Source organism: Sminthopsis crassicaudata, chromosome 1 (assembly GCF_048593235.1).
Source record: "Sminthopsis crassicaudata isolate SCR6 chromosome 1, ASM4859323v1, whole genome shotgun sequence".
In the NCBI taxonomy this organism is placed as follows: domain Eukaryota; kingdom Metazoa; phylum Chordata; class Mammalia; order Dasyuromorphia; family Dasyuridae; genus Sminthopsis; species Sminthopsis crassicaudata.
Window position 1 is genome coordinate 20,303,745 of NC_133617.1, and position 25,348 is coordinate 20,329,092.

At 40.2% G+C, this 25,348-nt stretch overlaps 1 protein-coding gene across 1 annotated transcript in view; it reads right to left on the bottom strand.

Annotated features, from left to right (window-relative positions):
• The window catches only part of HNF1A (HNF1 homeobox A), a 33,554-nt gene extending 11,149 nt beyond the window's left edge, over positions 1-22,405 (bottom strand). Inside the window, exons 1-2 of the mRNA XM_074296011.1 lie at positions 21,972-22,405; positions 325-524 (exon numbers count right to left, since the gene is read on the bottom strand). Of these exons, the coding sequence (XP_074152112.1) occupies positions 325-524; positions 21,972-22,288 (517 nt within the window). The 5' untranslated portion in view covers positions 22,289-22,405. The remainder of the gene's footprint in view (positions 1-324; positions 525-21,971) is intronic.
• Positions 22,406-25,348: the final 2,943 nt, after the last annotated feature.

Consider the following 25,348-nt stretch of genomic DNA (forward strand, 5'->3'; position numbering starts at 1 on the left):
TTCCAGTTCATGGGGGTGCCATACTCTTAACTATAATGTGGAAGGAATAACTATACTTATATGTATTTGTTCTGTCTTCCCCCTACCCTCTCCATGGAATATAATCTCCTTGAAGGTAAAGACTGCTTCCTTTTTGTCTTCATATTCTCAGCACCCAGCACAATGCCTGGAACATAGTAGGTACTTAATAATGTTCACTGATTTGGTTGATGTTGAATATTGCCACTCTGCTCTTTCTCTTCTGCCTCCCCACTCACACACATACACACAAAAGAAGCAAGCAATTCAAGGCACCATATGATGATACCAACGGTTGTTACTTACGCTGGGCCACCTCCCGCTGCTTGCGGACATACCAGGTATACAGGGCTGCCCGCTTCTGGGTCTTCATGGGGGTGCCTTTGTTGAGGTGCTGGGACAGGTGGGACTGGTTGAGGCCAGTGGTATCTACCACTTCCCTCTGGGGAATGTTGTGCTGTTGAAGGTAGGACTTGACCATCTTTGCCACACGCCATGGATCCTCCCTGGGAAGAGTAGAAAATTAATATCGCAAGCTTGAAGGAGATCGAGTCCAGTAAGGTTCTCCCCGGCAACTCCCAAGATGCACTGGGGTTTCTTGGGGCCAGCTGGGTCCTGAGAAATGAGGCAATTAAAGGGATTAGGACATCAAGGGTATAAGGGTGAGATTTTAGTGAACCACACTGACTCCATCTTGTGATTTAATTTTGGATTTAACTCATTTCTCTTTCTATTCAATTATGGATCCATCCTAATTTCTATCTGCAACATTATTCAATTGTGAGAATTAGGGGAGGGGGAATTGTAATATTGTTTAAGTCTGTATGGCTGGGAAGCTGGACCACTTCTACCTGCTATTTAGAGACCTTTAACTAAGGACCTTAATTAGGCTGGCCAGAAACCCAGTCAGACCCAGAGATTGACACAAGGAGTTTTCTCACAGTTATCCATCTCAAACTGGCCCCATATTGGTCACTCAATTATTGTTTTCACGTTGCCCTGATTTAGACACTTGGGGAATTGGGAAACCTCTTCTTCCGATTTTAGGAAATTGTACCTGTTCATTCTCTCCCTCTCACCTTAGAAAGTTCCTTATCCTTCCTCTAATTAGAAGTCAAATAGACTAATGTTCATGATGGTTAATTGTTTCCTTTTAATTAATTGGCCTTATTTGATTAATTGTTTTTTACATGTAAAGATCTGTCTTCCCCTCTAAGCATAGGAAACTCAATTTGTTAGGCAATTGCCATACAAGGCTTAATAAATTGAAATGTTCAGAAGTTCAGATCTTCATTTTTCTCTTTCAACCACTACAGAAGAATATGCTCCTGTTCAATAGACAAGGATATAGTCACACAGCCAATAGAAACTTATAAAATGAACTAAAATAAGAGAGAAATACTTTGTAGATACTCTAAATTTAGTACTTTTTAAAAATTTTAATGGTAGTTTTTTTTAATTTTAACATACATGCAAAGTTGGTTTTCAACATTCACCCTTATAAAACCTTATGTTCCAAAGTTTTTCCCCTCCTTTCCTTCTATCCCCTCCCCTAGACCTCAAGTTATCCAATATGTATTAAATAGGTGCATGTATCATTCTGCACAAGAAAAATCAAATCAGGCAGCTAAGTGGAGCAATGGATAGGGCACCAGCCCTGAAATCAGGAGGACTTGAGTTCAAATACGATCTCAGATACTTAACACTTCCTAGCTGTGTGATTCTGGGGCAAGTCACTTAACCCCAATTGCTTCAGCAAAAAAAAAAAAAAAAAAAAAAAAGAAGAGAAGAGAAGAGGAGAGGAGAGGAGAGGAGAGGAGAGGAGAGGAGAGGAGAGGAGAGGAGAGGAGAGAAGAGAAGAGAAGAGAAGAGAAGAGAAGAGAAGAGAAGAGAAGAGAAGAGAAGAGAAGAGAAGAGAAGAGAGAAAAAAAAAAGAAAAAGGGGGGAAATTTTAAAAAGCAAGAAAACAACAAAAAAGGTGAAAATATTGTGTTGTGATCCACATTTAGTCAATTTTCATTTCTCTTTCTGGATGCAGATGGTTCTCTCCATCACAAAGCTTAGTTGTTTTTTTTCCCCAGTTCAATCTCCTACACCTCCTAGATTTCCATTGTTTGTCCTGAACCCCAAGAATAAAGGTACATTAATATTCAAGATTTCCATATTCATTGAATTGGACCATAGTTAAGATATTTTTGACTTTCCATAGAGTTATCATATATATATATATTTATATATATGTATATATATATATTTATTTATATATATTTATATATATTCTAAACCCATGGAATCAGAAAGTCTGAGCTTCAGAAGGGAACTCAGCAGCCACCCATTTTAGTCCATACCTGACAAAGAATTCCCTCTACAACTTCTCCAAGAGCTCACCTCGCCTCTGCTTGAAAAAGCTATTATTTTCCATGACAACCTAGTTCAATTTGGGACAGTTAATTATTGGGAAGTTTTCCTTTGCATTCACCTTACTTACCTCAGCGTTCTCTTCCATCTTTCCTAGTCCTCTCCTCTGGAGCCAAATGGAACAAGCTAACTCCCTCTTCTAAATGACAATCCTTCAAATACTCTTAAGAAAATTATATAGCATGCGTCTTGCCTCTTAGTGAAAAAGTTGTTGATGAACAATAGGTATAGAATGAGGCATATATTTTTATTCATATTAAATATGTTGATTTATTTTTCCTGGCAACTCAGCTACAAAGGAAGGTTCTGATGAGGGTTGAGTAGGGGAGTTATTGGTCAGTGATAGTGATATAACAAAAGAATAGAGCGTAAATAAAATAGTTTTAAATAGAAATTTTTAAAAGCTATCATGTTTTCTTCCCAAAGGCTTTTCATCTCCAGATTAAAACTTTCCTAGTTGACTCATCTATTTCTTATACAGAATAGTCTCATAACAGTAATTATGAAAATAAGCACTATCTTTTTACAAATTTTGTCTCATTTTATCTTCATAATAATCCTGGAAGATAAGTGCTATTCTCATGCCCATTTTACAGTTGAGGAAATCAATGCAGGTAGAAGTTAAATGACTTACTCAGTGTCATCAACTAGTAAATATTTGAGAAAGGATTTGATCTTTGGTTTTCTCCAGATTCAGCTCTTTATTCACTATCCCACTTAGCTGTCTTTCTTTGGAGGGTTTGCTCATTTGGAATTTTCTTGCATCAATGAATCACAGCTGTCCAGTTCTTATCCTATCATATTAATGACTCCAATTGAGTTTACAGTTCACTAAAACCCCCAGTTTTTTTTTCACATAAAGTACTGTCCAGCCATGTATCTCCTGTCCTATATTTTTCTAGTTAATTTCTTCAACCTAATGCAAGAATTAGCATGCTTATTACATTTCATTTTACTGGATTTAATCTGTTGTTCTAATTGTCAAGATTTTTTCCACCCCAGCATTTAGATTATTTAATTAATTGAGGTTTGATTTTTATGGATTAATATATGTTTAAATATTTCAAAGATAAATGTGGGTAAATATGTAAAAATATGTTAGGTTTTATACATACATATACACATATACAAATATATATATACTTATATACTTAGGTACATATATAGTCAACATATTCCAAATTAAATATATAAAATTTAATTTAGAATATGTTGCTCTTATAGAAATATGTTAAAAGTTGATTGCACAGGGGGCAGCTAGATGGCACAGTGGATAGAGCACCAGCCTTGAATTCAGGAGGACCTGATTTCAAATCTGATCTCACTTAACAATTCCTAGCTGTGTGACCCTGGGCAAGTCACTTAACCCCAGCCTCAAAAAAAAAAAAAAAAAAAACATGTTCAGACTTCCTGTAAATGGTTCTAATCTGCTCTTTGTCTATGGAGGATTCCAAAGGGCCTTTCAGCTTTGACTCCTTCCTCTTATTCCTTAGTCAACCTTAAAAGATCTTCATAACTCCCCTATCTATGGTATCCAATGAGAGACCATACAGTAAGAACATAGGCCTGCAGACTTTTTCCTTCCCATTTGGCCCTAAGAAACCCGAAGACTTAAATCATTTGTCTTTTTGTTTCTAGGTGAAAGGAGTGGAGTTTTACATTCTAGTGACCTCAAAAGATTTTCATGAAGGTCTCTAGGATTTTCCAGAGTCTGTATCCAGGCTGGTTGCTGCAGCAAACTCAACATTGATACCCCAAGGAGAAAAGTATGACCTTGTGAGCCCAGATTGGTCAAATCTAAATTGAGGACTCATCCATCAGCAATCCTGTCTTTGGAACTGAGCTTGATAAAACCAATACTATAAAAAAAAAAACTGATCTAAATTTTAGGCCTATTTCCCCAAAGATTGAGTTGGTATAGGGAAAAAGTATGCCCTAGAGACATTGGAAGACATGATTGTAGCAATCAATACAAATCGATTCAATGAAACTTGAGTACTAGTTACCAGCCCCAAAATTGAAAAGATGAATGATGGGATCTCAAGCAGATGATAGGAAAAAGAAGAGAATTCCCAACCTTTTTTAGTGGAATACTAAAAGGAAGATGTAGCCTTCCTGGTTCTAGAAGAGGGAGCCAGAGAGTTAATGCTATACAAATAAAGTGGATAAAACATCCATACTCTTTTGTCCATGGATTCTACTGATAGGTATATATCCCAAGGAAATTATTGATTTAAAAGAATAAGTCCCCATCTACACCATCTTTTCCAGTAACAAAGAACTAGAAATAAAGTAGAGGCCCTTTGCCTGGAGAATGATTAAACTAATTGTGGTACATGAATGTAATATAATATTACTGGGCTATAAAAATGGACAAATATAATGAATAAAGAGAACCATGGAAAATGTGAATTGGTACAAAATGAAGTGAACAGAGCCAAGAAAACAACATACACAATGACCATAATGATGGAAATTGAAAGTCCCTGGAATAACCAAAAATGAATGTTGCTGAATTTCACAGAACAAGCCTGGCCCCATATACCTCCCTCCCTCCACTTCTTTGTATTTGTGGAATGGAGAGTAGAATCCATAATTATAGAACCCTACATATATTGTCAGGTTTTTTTTTCCAATTGTCTGTGGATGTGCCATATCAATTATATTTATAGAATCCCGAATTGCTTTCCAGAATGGTTGAGTTAATCCATCAACAGGGTATTAATGTTACTACCCTTAGACAATCCTTCAAACATTGACTATTCCAGTTTGAGTCATTTTTTGCCAATTTGTTAGATCAGACATCAGGATTTTTATTTGCATCTCTTATCACTGATATATTGATTTGTTTTACTTTTTCTCTTTTTTGTTTTTCTTTTCACTTTAATTCATTGTTATAAGGGATGGCAGCCTGGGAAGGGGAAGAAGGGAGATCTAGAGGAAAATAGAAGTAATGGAAAAACAAAAAAATATCAATAACATTTTTTTAAGTTCATGAAATGTTATCCTCACTATAACCCTGTGATGTCAGCATCATTTTCCTCTATTTTACAGATTAAGAAGGTAAGTTTTGTGTCATGGGCCAGAACTCTGTACTTAAAACAAGATTCTTACAAGGTGCTAATTCAGTGGAATTGATGAGACAATGATTATCTAGTGATAACCAGGTGATTAGTTCAGTATAATTAATTTAATCTTACAACAAATAATGGTTTCCTAGTGATATAATGATTGGTTTATACTCAAAATAGAGCATATAAAGCTGCAACAACCTCAGCCAGAATCAGAACCAGAAACAGACTCAGAAGGCCTTGGAGAGAGACTCAGAAGGGCCAGGCACAGACTCGGAAGGGACCCAGAGACACATTCATTCCACTGTCCTCCTTTGTGTTTGGTCCGAGCTGACTCTCATAGGGATTTATTTATCTGTTGTACAGAGGGCTTATGACTTTTGTGTTCAGAAGATTGTACTTGTTTATGGGGGGGAGGGGAGGAAGATGAGATGAATGAATCTGGCCCTGAAAAAATGATGGAAGGAAGGAAGGAAGGAAGGAAGGAAGGAAGGAAGGAAGGAAGGAAGGAAGGAAGGAAGGAAGGAAGGAAGGAAGGAAGGAAGGAAGGAAGGAAGGAAGGAAGGAAGGAAGGAAGGAAGGAAGGAAGGAAGGAAGGAAGGAAGGAAGGAAGGAAGGAAGGAAGGAAGGAAGGAAGGAAGGAAGGAAGGAAGGAAGGAAGGAAGGAAGGAAGGAAGGAAGGAAGGAAGGAAGGAAGGAAGGAAGGAAGGAAGGAAGGAAGGAAGGAAGGAAGGAAGGAAGGAAGGAAGGAAGGAAGGAAGGAAGGAAGGAAGGAAGGAAGGAAGGAAGGAAGGAAGGAAGGAAGGAAGGAAGGAAGGAAGGAAGGAAGGAAGGAAGGAAAAGTTAAATTTCTTTTCCAAGACTGCACAGAGCTAGATCTTGCTCTGAAATGTTAATTTTCTCTTTATTTTATCTTGTCTTCATTATTTTTTGGTCCAAATTTGTAATTGCATGGATACAAATAAATAATTTCCTTTTACTAAGGCAGATAAGTAACTCATCTGTAGCTTATATTAATAATTTATGTAGTGGTTTAAGATTTTCACGGTGCTTTGCATATTTGCCCCCCAGAATAATCCAATGAGACAGATATTAGTGTCCCCATTTTATAGATGAGATAACTGAGGCTGAAAGTGGTCCAGTCTCTTGTCCCACAGTCCTACAGCTTTTATATGTAAGAATTGAACGTCTAAGGCCAATTATCTATCTGCCATGCTACTTTGAGAGATAACAAAAATGAAGAAACAAAGAAATATAGGAAAACTCATTTGAAGCAAAGAGAAGAATCAAAATCAAAATCAAAATGCTGACTTCATATCTTTTCTTTAAAAATCATAATAACGAGCAACAAAAATGGGGAAATACGTGGAATAAAAGGATTGGAAAAGGACACTGAAGCAAAAAGAACATATTTGTTCAAGTTTTGGTTTTTGTCAAAATTAGCGTGCACTTTAAAATCAATCAATTTAGAACTTTATCATCTCAATTTTTGGATATTTGAGTGTTTGTCAAAGGTTAATAAATCTCTAATTTTAAAAATGACTTCCTTCCCACACCAAAAAAAATCCCTCAAAAAAGTCTGTTCTGAGGTGCCTGGGCCCCTAGGTTTCACCTCTCTGTGTCTCTCTAAATCCTCCCTCTAATTCTCCTCTACTTCTGCCCCCTAAGGTCACTCATGACTCCCCTCCTTCCCATATTGGCTGTGTTGACTCTGTGGTTGCCAGGTAAGGCTCTTAGATGATAGGAAAAGGACAAAGTCCATTTCTGTGCTCCAGGTCAGGCAAACACCTTTATCTCATCTCCACCCCAAAGCCAGCTGTCCTCAGTCCCAGTCCCTGACTGGGACCAAGAAACCTTTTGTATAATATAGTCTCTCCTCTCCCCCTGCTTCGGCCTTTCCCATGGGTATGAATGAAGAATTCAGTCTTTTAGCTTGTAGACTATGGATCCTTTCCTTTTTGGACATGCCATGCTAAGGTCTCAGGTCAAAGAGCTAGCTTTTTTTCCCTATCCCACAATCCTCCCTGGCTCAGAATGAAAGGGGCTTTGTTCCAGGACACTGAGAGCTGGAAGAAAGGGAGGTGTCACCCTTCCTTCCTTCAATGACTGTTATAGCTTTACCTTGAGATTCCCCCTTACAATGGACTCTTTGTGGGATGGACTACACCCTCTTTATACACAATATACCCTTGTTTTGATTATCCCCTAAACCAGAGGTGTCAACTCATAACCCCCAGGTGCAAGCTGCCTGCAAAACTCCAGAGGGAAACCTGTACCAGATTAAAAGGTAACTGAGAAATTAAAATTATTTAAAAAGCAATACAACATTAAAAACATTGATTTGTGGTTTTCTAAATCAACATGGGACCAAAGAGATCACTTTTATGAGTGTGACAACTACCCACTCTTTCCAAAAAAATGTTCTTTTCCCAAGTTAAAAAAGGCTCATTAATTCTCTATCCATCTGACTTTCTCTTTTTCTCTATCATAGCACTAAGGTTAAAGTCCCTTAACTAGTTGTGTAACCTTAAAACAAATCACTTAACTACTCAATCTCAATTTCCTCATCTATAAAATATGATAGGAACAATAATAGCACCTACTTCACAGACTTATTATGAGGATCAAAAGCAATTGTATATATAAAGCACTTTGAAAATATACAACTTAACTATTGTTATTATTAACTAATCAAATGAGGACCAAATGCAATTGTATAAATAAAGTGCTTTGAAAATATATGTTAACTGTTATGTTTATTGTTAATCAAATGAGAATCAAATGCAATTGTATATATAAAGCACTTTGAAAACAGAAGTTAACTCTTATGGTTATTGTTACCTAGTCGAATGAAGATCAAATGCAATTGTATATATAAAAAACTTTGAAAATATACAAGTTAACTATAATGATTGTTTTTACCTAGTTACTTTAAGAATGAAGGATACAGTGCTTTGAAAACATACAAGTTAACTCTTATTGTTACCTAGTGGAATGAAGATCAAATGCAATTGTATATATAAAAAACTTTGAAAATATACAAGTTAACTATAATGATTGTTTTTACCTAGTTACTTTAAGAATGAAGGATACAGTGCTTTGAAAACATACAAGTTAACTCTTATTGTTACCTAGTGGAATGAAGATCAAATGCAATTGTATATATAAAAAACTTTGAAAATATACAAGTTAACTATAATGATTGTTTTTACCTAGTTACTTTAAGAATGAAGGATACAGTGCTTTGAAAACATACAAGTTAACTCTTATTGTTACCTAGTGGAATGAAGATCAAATGCAATTGTATATATAAAAAACTTTGAAAATATACAAGTTAACTATAATGATTGTTTTTACCTAGTTACTTTAAGAATGAAGGATACAGTGCTTTGAAAACATACAAGTTAACTCTTATTGTTATTGTTATCTAGTCGAATGAAGATCAAATGCAATTGTATATATAAAAAACTTTGAAAATATACAAGTTAACTATAATTATTGTTTTTACCTAGTTACCTTAAGAATGAAGAATACAGTGCTTTGAAAACATACAAGTTAGCTCTTATTGTTATTGTTACTTGGTAGAATGAGGATCAAAGGCAATAGTATATATAAAGCACTTTGAAACATAGACGTTAACTATAATTATTGTTTTGACCTAGTGGAACACCCTTCTTGTAAAGGTGAACATCTCTTATATTCACCACCTTCTCCCTCCTGACACTGTCCCTCATGCATTGATTACTGCAATTACCTCCTGATGGGACTGCCTCAAAGAAGTCTCTCACTATCCAGGGCCATTTCTAGTCATCATGATCTATATCTGGATCTAGATGGCTCTGAAGAGGAAAGTGAGGCAAGTGACTTTGCCCAGGCCTCCCACACTGAAATCCAACTCATTTACAGGTCATGGTATCACCTCCCTGATGTCAAGGTCCTCTTCGAGAACAAAGGACAAATAACAACCACCATTCCCCCCATTCATTTGCCAAAGTAATCTTCCTAAGAGCAGGTCTAACTATATCACTTTCCCACTCAATAAACTCCATTGGTTCTGTGATGAAACACAAAGTCCTTTGTTTGGTTTTTAAAGCTCTTCACCACCTGGCTCCTTCTTACCTAACTTTCTGGTCTTCTTATACCCTACATTACCTCCACATATCTAATAACACTAACCTCCTAACTGTTTTTTGTATAAGACTCTCCCTCTTCCAATTACAAGCTTTTCACTGACTGTCTGCCATACTTGGAACTCTCCTGTTTTCACTATCCTTTGTGCCTTCCCTGGCTTCATTCAAATCTCAGTTAAGGTCCCATATTCCACAAAAAGTCTTTCCCAGAGTCTCCCTACCAAGACAAAGTCAGGAACTATATGAACACAATTACAAAACATTTTCCACACAAATAAAGTCAGATCTAAACAATTGGAAGACTATCAAGTATTCATGGGGAGGCTAAGCTAATATAATAAAAATGACAATTGTAACTAAATTAATCTACTTATTCAGTGTCAGACTAATCAAACTGCCAATAAATTACTTTACAAGGCCTGAAGAGATTTATATGAACTGATGCTGAGTGAAATGAGCAGGACCAGAAGATCATTATATACTTCAACAACAATACTATATGATGATCACTTCTGATGGGCGTGGCCCTCTTCACCAATGAGATGAATCAAATCAGCTCCAATAGAGCAGTAATGGACTGAACCAGCTACACCCAGCGAAAGAACTCTGGGAGATGACTACGAACCACTACATAGAATTCCCAATCCCTCTATTTTTGTCTGCCCACATTTTTGACTTCTTTCACAGGCTAATGGTACACTGTTTCAAGTCTGATTCTTTATGTACAGCAAAATAACTGTTTGGACATGTATACATATATTGTATTTAACTTATACTTTAACATGTTTAACATGTATTGGTCAACCTGCCATCTGGGGGAAGGGGTAGGGGGGAAAGAGAGGAAAAGTTGGAACAAAAGATTTTGCAATTGTCAATGCTGAAAAATTACCTGTGCATAAAATTTTTGTAAATATTAATTTAATTAATTAATTAATTAGAAAATTAAAAGAAATTACTTTACAGAGCTGAGAAAAATTAATAACAAGAACAAAAGCTCCAGAATTTTAAGGGAATTGTTGAAAAACTGCAAATAAAGGTGGCCTAGTTGTACCAGACCTAAAACTATATTAAAAAGTATTTGGTACTGGCTAAGTGGATCAATGGAATAGGTTAGGTTCACAAGACACAAATCAATGATTATAGTAATCTAGTGTTTGATAAACTCAAAAACTCCAGCTTCTATAATAAGAACTCACTATCTGACAAAAAATTACTGGAGAAATCAGAAAATAGTTTGGCAGAAACTCGGCATTGATCAACACCTAATGTCCTATGCCAAAATGAAATTGAACTGTGTTAGACATAAATGGTGAAACTATAAGCAAATTAGGAGACCAAAAGATAGACTACTTCTCAGATCTGTGGAGAAGAAAGAAATTTATGGCCTTATAAGAACTAGAGAACATTATAAAATACAAAATGGTTAATTTTAAATATATTAGATTAAAAAGGGTTTATGCAAACAAAAAATTAAAGATCAATACACAACTCTTGTCATAGCCTTCTTTTCCAAACCATAAGCAATAATAGTAATCATTACCTCATTGATGACTAAGTACATTGAGACCAGATGATTCCAATACTTTTGGTGGCCTATCATTCAGAATAATATTCTATAACATTTGAAAGCCATAGCTTTTTCAACCCCAACAGATGGGCATTCAGTCAGTTTCCAGTTCCTTGCCATGACAACAAGAGCTGCTAAAAATATTTTTGTACTTGTGGGTCCCTTTCCCTTTTTAATGATCTCTTTAGCATATAGGCCCAGTAGAAACACTGCTGGATTAAAGGGTTGAACAGCTGACTTTGGAAGTAGCTTCTCCATCATTAAAGATGGCATCTGAATCAAGTCCATAGGTGAGGGCACTTATTTGGGTAAGCAGGATTTTGACAATTACAGGGGCAACCATGTCATTTCTAGGTACAAATGAAAGCATAAAACATCAGTGAGAACAGGAGAGCTGTCCACCCCTTCCAGTCATGTACCTTCTCTTCCAGTATCCAGACTCTTTGTCATGGTATTGACTTCTAGAATTCTATCACTCATCCTCTCTTTAAAGAAATGAATGACAAACAATTCCATGGCACAATGAATACTATGGAAAAGGCACTATGGGATGTAAAGTCACATATCTATGGCATCATCTTAGTACATGGTCCCACTCCTATCCCCAAAACCCTAAAACCCCTAAAGACTTCTTCAAGGCACCCAGAAAAGGAACACTGGGAAATGAGTATAAATTGAGAGCATTGGTTTTTTGTTTTGTTTTGTTTCTCTTTCCAGATTATTTTTACCTTGCGAATACGATCCTTCCTTTGCAACAACAACAACAACAAAATTCGGTTCTGCACATATATATTGTACCTAGGATATACTATAAGATATTTAATATGTATGGGAATGTCTGCCATCTAGGTGGAGGGAAGGAGGGGAAAAACTCGGAACAGAAGGGAGTACAAGAGATAATGTTGTAAAAAAAAAAATTACCTATGCATATGTACTGTCAAAGAAAATGTTATCTAGAAGCTGGAAGATGAATGGATGTCCATCAATTGGAGAATGGTTGGGTAAATTATGGTATATGAATGTTATGGAATATTATTGTTCTGTAAGAAATGACCAGCAGGAGGAATACAGAGAGGCTTGGAGAGACTTACATCAACTGATGCTGAGTGAAACGAGCAGAACCAGAAGATCACTATACACTTCAACAATGATACTGTACGAGGATGTATGCTGATGGAAGTGGATTTCTTCAACATAGAGAAGAGCTAATCCAATTCCAATTGATCAATGATGGACAGAATCAGCTACACCCAGAGAAGGAACACTGGGAAATGAGTGTAAACTGTTATTTCTACCTTCTGAATCCAATTCTTCCTGTGCAACAAGAAATTCGGTTCTACACACATATATTGTATCTAGAATATATTGTAATATATTTAACATGTATAAGACTGCCTGCCATCTGGGGGAGGGGGTTGGGGGAGGAAGGGAAAAAATCTGAACAGAAGTAAGTGCAAGGGATAATGTTATAAAAAATTACCCATGCATATGTACTGTCAAAAAAAAGTTATAATTATAAAATAAAATTAAAATTAAATTTTAAAAAAAATTTACCTATTAATAAAAAAAAGAAAATGTTATAATTATAAAAATTAATTTTAAAAAAGCAATTAAAAAAAGACTTCTTCAAGGTCAAAGCCTGATGAGGCTGTTATTTATGGCGCAGCTTTTCAGGCTGCCATCTTATCTGGAAATAAGGCAGAAAAGTTCAGGACTTGCTCTGTTGGTATCATCCCTTTTCCCCTGAGTATTGAAACTCTTGACAGTATTATGACCGTTCTCATCCAATGCAATACTGTCATCTCCCTCTCCACTCCCTGTGCAGACACAGACACTCACCACTTATTCAGATCTGCAGCAATGGAGTGCTTACTTAGGTTTATGAAGGTGAGAAAGCTATGACAGAGACTAATGAGCTCCTTGTCAATTTAGCTCATAAGAAATGCCCCTCCTCCCTTGAGGTGCTCCTTGAATTGAAATGACTTTGACATGGAGGCAAATGGCATCCTCAATGTATCTGCATGGGCAGGAAAGTAAGATCCCCATCCCAAGTACAAAAGACCCTCCAACAGAAAACACAGGGAGCTCCCCGAGGTCAAAGATTAGGGTTTTTGCCTTCTTTGGCTCCTGAATGATTACTCCAGCACCTATTATAAATTATTCTTGTCTAACATTGAACACACAGTCCAAAAAGCTGAGAAGTCCCAAGCTGAAGATTGACTAGCAGAGAGACAAAATGTTTTCCAAGAACTCACAAATACCAAAAGAATTCAGCTGAAGACTATGGTGGAAGATGAGAAACTCCAAGGCAAAACTGGTGATGAAGATCACAAGGGTGTTGACAAAGGCTGGTTACGAACCAGATGGCCAAAGAGGAAGAATCTTATCATCATCAGAAAGAATCAAAGAAAAGCTGCCACCCCATCATTATCAAACTGCAATGATGGTTTAAAAATTATGTCTAAAGATGAACCAAAACAGTTCCATTTGTTCAATAATGAAGAAAACCAGCTACTCCCAGCAAAAGAACTCTGGGAAATGAGTGTGAACCACTATATAGCATTTCTACTCCCTCTGTTTTTGTCCACCTGCATTTTTTATTTCCTTCTCGGGTTAATTTTATCTTATTTCTTGTGCAGCAAAATAAGTCTATGGATATGTATACATATATTGTATTTAACATGTATTTTAACATATTTAACATGTATTGGTCTACCTGCCATCTGGGGAAGGGGGGGAGGGAAAAAAGGGGAACAGAAGGTTTTGCAAGGGTCAATGCTGGAATATTACCCATGCATATATCTTGTAAATAAAAAGCTATAATAAAAAACACTTAATTTTCTGTTAAAAAAAACACAAAATAGGTGCTTAATAAATTATATAAATATAAAATATAATATTAGTAAGTAAAATATAAAAAATAAAAAATAATTATGTCTAAAATGTGGTGTAAATTAATGGTCTTTGGAGTATACAAAGCAGAAAGGTGAACAATATGGCATTTTTCCAAGATTGTAACAAAGGGAGAATCTGTTTTGTCTTTGAGAATAAAAATCTTTTTAAAATTGGTATCAAAAGAAAAACAGATTATTGCTAAGTGCTATATTCAGTCCTAACAAACTTTGTTTTAAGGTCTCTCCTAGCCCCATCATTCCCTTTTCTAAGACCCCTCTCAGATCCGTCATTCCCTATAGTAGCATCCCTCTCAGTTCTGATATCCCTTCCAAGTCTGACATTTCCTGTTAGCCGGACTCTCTCAGCTCAGACATTCTATGAGTCAACAAAATCTATGAAATGGAGTCATAATGAATACTGAGAACTCCTCAAGAATTGGAAACAAAGGAAGTTCCCGTGGATTGTGGAATAATCACTAAACAAGTTGTGGTACATGAAGTTTCATATCCAGCCATAGATCAGGCTATTTTCTGGGGGCATTTTTGACCCTCTTCTCTCCCCTTATGACTTCCTAAAACAAAACTCCCTTCCTTGATCACTCTTCCTCAGATATGCTATCTTTCTACATTAGAATATAAACAATGTGAAGACAAATATTATCTCTTTTTGAATCTTTGTATGTCCAAAACTTAACATAGTACCTAGCACATAGGAAACTCTCACTACATCTTTTTCATTTATTCATCCATGTAATGTTACTATACTATAAAAAAAATGACAAATATGAACAATTCAGAAGAGTGCGTAAAGGCTTTTGTGAATTTATGCAATTTTAAGTAAGAAGAGCTAAGAAAACAAAATAGACAATGAATAAAACAGAATAAATGGAAAGAAATTCTCTCCTCTCCCCCCCCAAAAAAACCCCACACGTACAACAACCCTCAGTACTATGTAATGATGACAGTGACAGTTTGACCCGACAGAAGAGTTCTGAAAATATGCCTTTCTCACATTCTTGCAAAAGGGGTGAGATAATCAGTGTGATTTGTCACATAATGTTAGATAGAGTCAAGACTGCAGGGGTTCTCAAACTACAGCCCTCAGGCCTGCTGGGTTATGGCAAATGGGCTGAGGGGCAGAGACAGAGGGTGAGTTTTTGTTTTTACTATAGTCTGGCCCTCCCACAGTCTGAGGGACAGTGAACTGACCCCCTATTTAAAAAGTTTGAGGACCACTGGTCAAGAGGATGCTAACATTCTGCTGAAAATATGCTTTTAAATTTAATCTGAAATATTAACACTTTCTCCATCATTTTATTAAAGATAGATGATCAAGCAAACCACAAATCAAACCTTGATTTGTGGGATTTGCTGGTTTCCCAAGTCTCAGTGTTCATACTGAAAATTTAATAGTTAACTCTCCAAAATGGTTCAAGCTAACCTCAAAATATACTTGGATATAGCTGGTATGTCATTTGGCTTTACTGATTTCTTTTAATATTTCTTTTTTACAAAGATTAATTAACTTATTGGGTGGGGAAATATAAATAAATAAAAGTTTCACAAAAACAATATATAGTATCTAGACAAATTTCAAAAGTGAACATTGAGTTGCCAAGAAGGAGACATTAATGTTACACACACACACACACACACACACACACACACACACACACACACACACACACAAAATGATAACTAACCTGAGATGCACAGAAAAGGAATGATGGGAGCTCACTGCCTAACACTGATATCAGCCTGTTACCACCTACTGATTATAAATCACAGACTATAACTGAGAATGAACTAGAAGGCTGCCATCCTTTCCCCTCTCACTCCAACCACAGTATGGGCTCCATAAACACCCACAGCCCAACATAGAGAGCACGTCCTATTATCCAATGAAGGGAAAGGAGAGACTAGGCCAGGGTAGCTCTCCATGGCCAGCAGGCTCAAGAGCCTAACTTTGGATTGGTAATAGGGTGTGGTAGCAAGTACTGGCTCCTCAATCTAAGGAGCTGGGTCCATATCCCACCTCCTGTGTTTATCAGCTGTGTGAGTTGGGACAAGTCACTTAACTTCCCTGGGATGTGGTTTCCACATTTGGGAAAGAAGCGCTTGAACTAGGCGGCCTCTAACTATCATGTCCATGCTTGTATTTCCACTGGCTAACCCCCATACTTGAAAAGCACTCCTTCTTCACTGATGCCTTGGGGGAGCCCTTACTTCTTTTAAGGGCTTTCCTATGTGTGGCGCCTTCTCATCTGTCAGCACTTTCCCTGTGCATCCCCTCACCCCCAGAATCACCTTGTAGCTATTTGTGTATACCCATATGTGTACACATTGTATCCCCATAAGGCATACCCTCCCCCACCCCAGAATCACCTTGTAGCTATTTGTGTATACCCATATGTGTACACATTGTATCTCCATAAGGCATACCCTCCCCCACCCCAGAATCACCTTGTAGCTATTTGTGTGTACCCATATGTGTATACATTGTATCCCCATAAGGCATAACTTCACCTCCCCACCCCCCAGGAATCACCTTGTAGCTATTTGATCTCTACCCATATGTGTACATATTATGTCCCCAATAAAACACAACCTCCTCCCAGAACTACCTTGTAGCTATCTGTGTATACCCAGATTTGTACATATTATGTCCCCAATAAAGAATAACCTCCCCCCAGGAATCACCTTGTAGCTATTTGATCTCTACCCATATGTGTATATATTATGACCCCAATAAAACACAACTTCCCCCCAGAACTACCTTGTAGCTATTTGTGTATACCCATATGTGTATACATTGTATCCCCATAAGGCATAACTTCACCTCCCCACCCCCCAGGAATCACCTTGGAGCTATTTGGCCTATATCCTTATTTGTACACGTTGTATCCCCAATAAGGCAGAAACTCCTTCCCCCCAGAACTACGTTGTAACTATTTGTCTATACCCACATGTGCACACATTGTCTCCCAATAGGGCAGGGATGATTTCCCTTTTATGTCTATGGCCCTAGTATTTAACCCAGTGCTTAGCCCATAGTAGGTGCCGAAAATAATCTATAAAAAGTGCCTTGCAAACTTTGAAACACTATGTAAATGTTAATGATTATTATCACTAAAAAATAATTAATAATTGACTGATTCCAGCTCTAGACCTCCTATTCTATGATTCTAGCTAACGAAGAAAGGATCTTAAGAGAAGCTGGAGGAGAGTTTCGGGGAATAAGTAACTCTCTAGAACAAGAGATTTTAGATTCGAGTCTCTATTTAGCTGCTCTGGAGTCCACCTGCTGACCCCCCTCTCCACCTTCATCTGTCCGGCCAGCCGAGATCTTGCTTCTTGGTGAACACAGGTATGTGCTAGGTTTGGAGCTGTTTGGAAGAGGGGGAAGGGCACGAGAAATGCTAACAAGCCTGGCTTCTCATTGGGACGCCTCCTAAACCAGTCTTGTCTACCCTAATCCCACCAGGGCAGCAAGGTAGATGGAATTTAGCAAAACAAATTTTAAATCCTGCCTTAGACACTTCCTAGCCATGTAATCTTGGGCAAGTTTAATTTCTTTCTGTCTCAGTTTCCTCATTTGTAAAGTGAGGAAAATAATAGCACCTCCAGTTCTTGTGAGAGCCAAATGAGATAGGGGGAGGGAGGGAATAAGCACTTGCTATATGTCACGCACTGTGCTAAGCTCTTTTTACAAATATTATCTCATTTGATCTTCAGAACAACCCTATGAGGGTAGATGCTATTGCTATTCTTATTTTACAAATGGGGAAACTGAGGCAAAGAGAGTTCTTTAGGGTTTTGTTGGGTGGGGGAGTTTTTTGACACTCTCTCCACCAAGCCATGAGCTAGCTCAATATTTGTAAATCGCTTTATGTTTTTAAAAAAGAAATATATAAATGCTAGCTATACATAAAACCTACAATGTTGGGCCTGGGGAAAACCAAAGAACCCAGTTCCCTCCTTTTACAGATAAGGAAAATGAGATCCAACCAGGGTCGCTTGTTTAAAGTCAAACTACGGGGGCAACTAGGTGGCACAGTGGATAGAGCACCAGCCTTGAATTCAGAAGGACCCGAGTTCAAATCTGGTCTCAGACACTTAACACTTCCTAGCTGTGTGACCCTGGACAAGTCACTTAACCCCAGCCTCAAAAAAAAAAAATTTAAAAATTTAAAAATAAAGTCAGACTACAAATTAACATTAGCAATGAGACAAGAGTCCAGTTCTAATGCTACCTAAAAATCTTGTATCCCCATTGTCTAGCACATCACATGGTACACAGTAGGAGCTTAATAAATAACATGAGTGATTTGAGCAGAAGATGGATGACCTTTTGTCAGGAATGATTCTTATATTCAGATAGGGTTCAAACAAACCAAGTTGACGTGATTCCATTGAATCCAACAAGTATTTATTAAGCACCTACTAACATGTGCCATAATGATGAAATCCCATGTCCAGACCATATGCCAGGTGTGGAGATGTGAAAATATCATAGTCTCTACCCTCAAGGAGTTTACATTGTAAGAGAACCACTACTATCATGTCTTCAGAAGACTGATGATGGCCCAGACCACCCACCTCCAGTGGAATCAATATGCATTGTTTTAAATGAGACAAGTATAAAGGGGAAATTCATTTTACTTGACTGTGAAGATTTGTTACAAAAACTTGGGTTTTCTTTTCTATTGAAGGGAAGAGGGAAAAATAAATGTTTATTAATTTAAAAAGAAAAGAAAATCCACCACTATCGTGCTGAGGTCTAGGTTTTTGACATGAAAAAAATAATAATAATAATCTTCATCTTCAAAAGAGTTGGGTCTCCCTGAATTAATTGAGTTCTTCCAAGTCTGAGAGTCTCTCGTTCCAGGCAAGGACTCCTAAAACGAGAAAGCTGGCTCCCCACTTTAGCAGCCAGTCTCCAGCCTGGACTGTGCCCTGAACGCCATATCCCCTTGACTCTGGCATCCTCCCTAACAGATTCCAAATGATCTTCCCAATAGAGGGATCCACCATGAACTCATGAATTGGACCACACTCAAGTCAAGAACAGCGACCTGGCCTCAGGGAGCTCAGACAATCCCTATATATGGGGCCTGGGTCTATCCTAGATCATCTTGGCCTTGGATCCTCCTGGTCCTGGCCCTTGGCCTCTGCCCTCCACCTAAGGCTGCCCTTCCTTCTCCTCCCCCCCACCTCCCCCTTCCCTCAGGATGGAGGCCCCCCCTTTTTTGAAGGGCGTTTTTCACCTCCCTTTTGTTACCTGAACAATAAGTAACCCGGGTAGTTAGTTATAAACTCCAGCAGGAACAAGAGTCTGGTTGATAATTTATAGCAACATCTCAAATTTAAATGGAAAGCAAATAACAACCTGTTAGCATTAAAGAAAGCCCAATCCCCGAGCCTGGCTGCCACACTTGGGCCTCAACGGGGCTCCTCAGCTCCTTCTTCTCCTTTCTCTGGGCCTTACTCCTCACCTCCTCTTGCTTTCCTCCTTTAGGCCTTCTTTCCCTTCCTCTTCTCATCCCCTTTTTCCTTTCCCTTTACTTCCAGCACTTATATCTACCCTCCTTCTTTGTTTCCCTCTTTCTCCCTCTCAGGTCTCAGGTCCCTTCCTCCATTCCAGGATAGCCCAGTAGTTGGACTTCAACTTATGATATTCTCAGATGACTCCCCTCCCCGTGGGGTGCTTCACTGAAACCCCCCACCAGGCTGCTGACTGGCGGAGGCCCCACCCAGGTAAGAATGGCCCCTGGTGAGGGAGGGAGGGACGGTGCCTTCCTTGGGGCCTCCATACCCATCCCAGGCTCCCCAGCAGGGTTGGCCTAGCCTCAACCAGGAGCTCCACTCCCCACTCTTCCCCCCTCCCTTTCCACCCTCTCTTTAGACCTGGACGTTGTGCCTTTCTGCCCCTCCCCCCGCTCGGTAGAATCTACCCTTTGCCCCATAGCTTCCCTGCCAAGTCAGGGGGCCCCTTACAGGCATTGAGAGTCAGATCTGGGAGGCCACCGAGAGATCACCTAGTCCAACCCTTGGATTTTATGGGCTTGGGGAAAAAAACAATAACCGATGCCCTGAGCAGAGCAGAAATTTGCTTAAAGCCCCATAGAAAGTGCCATAGTAGTCCCACAGTAGCACCAAAACTAGAAGTCTGGTTCAGTCCGCAGGTGCCTTCTCCCATGCTCTTCCCTCCACAGCAGGTTATCTTCAGGTTCCCCATCCCAAACCCCCTCGAGGCCCAGAAATCCTTCTCTTAGGTTCCTAAAGTTGGTCCTTTGGGTATATGGGTAAAAGTCTGCCTCCCGGATGTGTGTGTGTGTGTGTGTGTGTATGTGTGTGTGTGTGTGTGTGTGTGTGTGAGTATGTGTGTGTGTGTGAGTGTGTGTGTGATTGTGTATGTGACTGAGTGTGTGTGAGTGTGTGTGAGTGTGAGTGTGTGTGTGTGTGTGTGTGTGTGTGTGTGTACAGAGAGAGAAAGACTCCACACACAGGCCAAATATTTCTCTGACCCTGACCCAGATGGACGGCCGATTCCCTACCTATCCACCTTTCATCCAAAAACAGTCTTAAATGGAGGGTCCTTATACAGAACCCCATCTCCAGCTATGTCTCTCCCCCATCTCCACCCATCTCCCCCCTGCCCCCAGATTCAGGACCTTGGACAGAAGGGAGGGTCTTTGCTCAGGTCAATATTTCAACCCCAATTCCCGTTGGAACCAGTTTAGGGAGAATATCTAAAAGTTTTAGCTGGAAGAAGGCCGAATCTCCAAGTCCCTGGACCCCGTGCTCCTCAAATAGGAAAAGCTAGAACTCTAGCAGAAGGCTTCTGGAGCCCCTAGTGCCCCCTCTATAACTACCCCCTCTTTCCTTCCCTCTGGGAAATCTGCCCAAGGCCTTTGGAGCCAGGTGTCTGGCCATGTCTTCCCCAGGACACAATTATCAGAAGTTAATGATCACATGGCTTATCAGGAACTTTTCAGTTTATAAATTTATAAAAAAAAAAAAAAAAAAGAGAGAGAGAGAGAGAGAGAAATAATAAAGCCCCTTGGATAATTAGTAACCAGGCAAAGCTGGCTGGGGAGGGGGGAGCAGCCCAGCCCCAGGTCCCACACAGTTCCAGGGATGGGGAGCCAGAGAGATGGGATGTAGCAGATGAAGGAAGCTGCTCAGGTAGGGATGGCAAGGAAGAAGAGGGAAAGTGGCCATTGCTTGGGGGGAAGGGGACTATAAGGGCAGAGGAAGCGGGGAAGAGGAGGAATCAGCTTTGACCCTAGGAATCCACCTGCCTTGAGGTAAGAATGAACTCCTCAGGCCTTCCCTTGATGATGGGGTACTTGGCCTCCTTTCCAAGGCTGCCCTATTCCTAAAGCTCAGAAGAGTCTCCACCACTATCCCGCTTCTGCACCCAGGCTTCCCTCTCTAGAACTCAGATGTTCACTCAACTGGGGACCAGGGGGATTCAAGGAGGGGGGGGGAGAATTCCAAGGAATTTTTTTTTGGATTTCAGGATAAGATGGTTCCAGAGCTTAGAAATACCCACTCCTCACACACACACACACACACACACACACACTCCAAGTTCTCTCAGGGAAGACTCTGAGATTTCCCAGTTCCAGTTGCTTCTTCCCCCTCTAAGTTTCAAGCCACACTTAGGTTCTAAGCCCGGACCCACCAGCTCCTCCAAAGTCCCACCACCAAGCTGCTGAAGACCATATACGGCAATTCTAAGTCAGAGCAGATCCCGTCCCACTGCTGGGGAGAGAACAGGCGGTGGACAGGGACAACGCTAAGGCAGGGCAAGCAGGGTGGAGGAAGTGGACCCAGGACCATGCCAGAGGGGGGAAAGGTGCCTTACTGTAAGAGCGTCTCCACCACAGCCTTCTGGTGGGCTGCCTCCTCTGGGCTGAGGTTCTCCAGCTCCTTCAGGATAGGGGGCGTGAAATCCTCCCCCTCATCGTCCGTGTCCTCCTCAGACCCCCGTGGTTCTCCCAGCCCATTGGGGAGCTCAGCCAGCTCGCCGCCACAGGGCTCCCTCTTGTCCACAGAGGCCTCTCCCGTCAGGTCATAGGGTCCTGTCTCACTCAAGGCCCGGATCAGGGTTTCCTTGGTCAGTCCTGATTCCAATAGAGCAGCCAAGAGCTCTGTCTGTAGCTGGCTTAGCTGGGAGACCATGGCTCCAGAATGGAGGCCAGTGGGCCACGCTACCTCCACCTGCCCAGCTCCCTAGGCTTCCTCAAAGCATGGCCGGCCAAGCTGTCCTCCAGAGAACAGAAACAAGCCTCCCTTCCTCCCTTCCAATTCCCCCCAAAACCTCACTTACCAAGCCCTATGGCCCCCCCACCCACACCCCTGTCCTAGCCCGCCGGTGATTCAGGGCCCCTTGGCTCTCTGTTTACATTGGAGCTAGGGAAATTCTCCAAGGTTCATATTTATCCCTGTGCTTAGCAAGGTACTGAACTTTGGACTTCAGCCCTAAAGCAGCGCGCAAAGTGCACCGGGCTAGGAGAGGGGAACAAGGGATGCGGCAGGATGGGAGTGGGTGGATGAGGTGGGAGGGTGAGGGTGGGAGGACAGAAGCTGGGAGCTAGGGCGGGAGAGGGGGGAGGTTGGACTAGGGGCTGTTAGAAAACCCAGGGGGGAGAGTACTGCTGGGAAGAGAGGCAATGCAGGGTCTAAAGAGCCCCTAAATTCAAATCTAAAGAAATGTCCAATTGTATCTCTGTTGTGATACTAGACAGGCCACTTAACGGCTCCAAGACTCAGTTTCCTCATCTGTGAAATGGGGAGGGGGAAAGGCAAGAATTAATCTAGATAGCCTCTAAGATCCCTTCCCTGGCTAAACTACGATCCTTCTCTGAGTCTCAGTTTCCTCCTTTGAAAAGTGAGAGATCCCTGAGGTCTCTAAATTCTATGGATTTAGCAGAGAAAAGTTGCTGGATTTGGACCTTGGGATATAAATTCATAAAAGGGTGAGAGAGCGCCTTCTGCTCAGCTTGGGCCGGAAAGTGGGTAACTGTGCCCTCTTTGGGAAAGAACACAGAGTGGGCAGCAGAGAGGCCGTACCAGGCTTCTCTTCCTACCAAAGACATTCTCCACCCCGGCAGCCTCTAGAGCTAAACCCTCACTGTCCCCTCTCCCCACTCTGCCCAGTAATGTTCCAGAAGGTGACTGAGAGGAAGGAGCGAGGGAAACAAATAGGAGTGGCCTAAAGCCGGAGGAGAGGGCCTCCATTCAAATGTGGAACCACTTACTACTTGTACTCCCCCACCCATGACCTTGGAAAAGACATCCCTCCTCTCTGGAACTCAGTTTCCTGATCTGTAAAAATGAAGCAGTTTGAGATATGTGATATTTAAGATATTCTAGAGCTTACAAATTCTGATTTAATGCCTCAAACCAAGAGAATTTTGTCCTTGTGGTTTTTTTTAAGTTCTCTCTCTCTTTCTCTCTCTCCCTCTGCCTTTCTTTTTCTTCCCTTCTCTTTTCTTCTCTCCATCTTTGTCTTTCTGTCTGTCTCCCTTGTCTCTTTCTGTTTGTCTCTCTGTCTCTGTCTCCCTCTCCTTCTGCCTTTCTCTTCTTTCTGTTTCTGTCTCTCTGTCTCTCTTTGTCTTTGTCTGTTTCTCTTTCTGCCTTTCTCTTTCTTTCCTTCTCTTCTCTTCTCTCTCTCTCATCTCTCTTTGTCTCTGCCTATCTCTCTGTGTCTTTGTCTCTGCCTTTGGCTCTCTATCTGTCTCTGTGTCTCTGTCTTTATCTGTCTCTGTATCTATTTCTGTCTATCTGTCTTTCTCTCCCTCTTTCTCTTTCTTCCCTTCTCTTCTTTCTGTCTCTTCTCTGTCTGTCTGTCTTTGTTTCTCTCTCTTTCTGCCTTTCTCTTTCTCTCCTTCTCTTCTCTCTTTCATCTATCTCTGTCTCTCTGTCTTTGTCTCTGGCTTTGGCTCTCTATCTGTGTTTCTGTCTCTCTGTCTTTGTCTGTCTCTGTATCTATCTCTATCTGCCTCTCTCTCTCCCCCTCTGCCTTTCTCTTTCTTCCCTTCTCTTCTTGATGTCTCTGTCTTTCTCTGTTTGTATCTCTCGGTGTGTCTTTGTCTGTCTCTGTCTCTTTCTGTGTCTGTGTCTCTGTCTTTGTCTCTCTCTCTGTCTGTCTTTCTGTGTGTCTGTTTCTCCATCTTTCTGTCTCTTTCTTTCTTTGTCTCTCTGTCTTTCTCTCTTTCATTCTCTCTCTCTGTCTCTCTCTCTCCTTCCCTCCTTCTCATTCTCTCTCTGTCTCTCTCTCCTTTCTTTGCTCTAACACACATAGGCCCAGGAGCTCATCAGTGTAAGGAACTCATAGTATGAAATTTTCCTCCTCAGATACAAATCGGCAATTCAAATTAATTTATACTCTTGAGAGAGCTATCTAAGAACAAAAAAGAGATTAAGTGACTTGCCAAGGGTCTCACAATGTGTCAGATTGGGCAGGATTTGAACCCGGGTCTTCCTGATTTTAAGGCAGGGTCTTTATCTGTTCTGCTGTACTCCTAGTCCCAAGAGTCAGAATTTGTAGTCTCTTTGGATGTCACATTGACTCCATCTCCACCAAGTCAATCAATCTGGGCTAAGCACCATATTGTTACTGTTCAATCATGTCTGCCTCTTTATGACCCCAATTGGAATTTTCTTGCCAGAGATACTGGAGAGGCTTGCCATTTTCTTCTCCAGCTCATTTTACAAATGAGGAAACTGAGGCAGGCAAGGTGAAGGGACTTGCTCAGGATCACACAGCTAGGAAATGTCTGAGGCTGGATTTAAATTTACAGAGATGAGTCTTCCTGACTCTAGTCCTCCCCCCATTCTATCCACTTCACCACCTTCCTACCCTACTGTGCCAAGCACTCCCCCAAGCTGGAGAACTCTCACTCTGAACACTAAAAAGAGGAAAATACCTTAAATAAGCTACAGGAGAAACTTGAGTTGGATGTAAGGAAAACCATCAATGAGAGAGGGAGGTGAAGTGAGCAATGAAGTGTAAAGGGACTGAATTTCCCTTCCCTTTAGTGGCTGCAATGGAAGATAGCCCTCCATTTGTTTAAATAGCTTTATTTGTAATTTGTTTATTTATATTGTTATTTGTTGTTTATTTGTTTTAATTAGCTTTATTTAGAGAAAAGGATTCTCCTTTAAATCATCTTAGTCCCAGATTCCACTTTTTTCTATTATCAGTTTCAAGAGCTAGATGGGACCTGGATTAGCCCC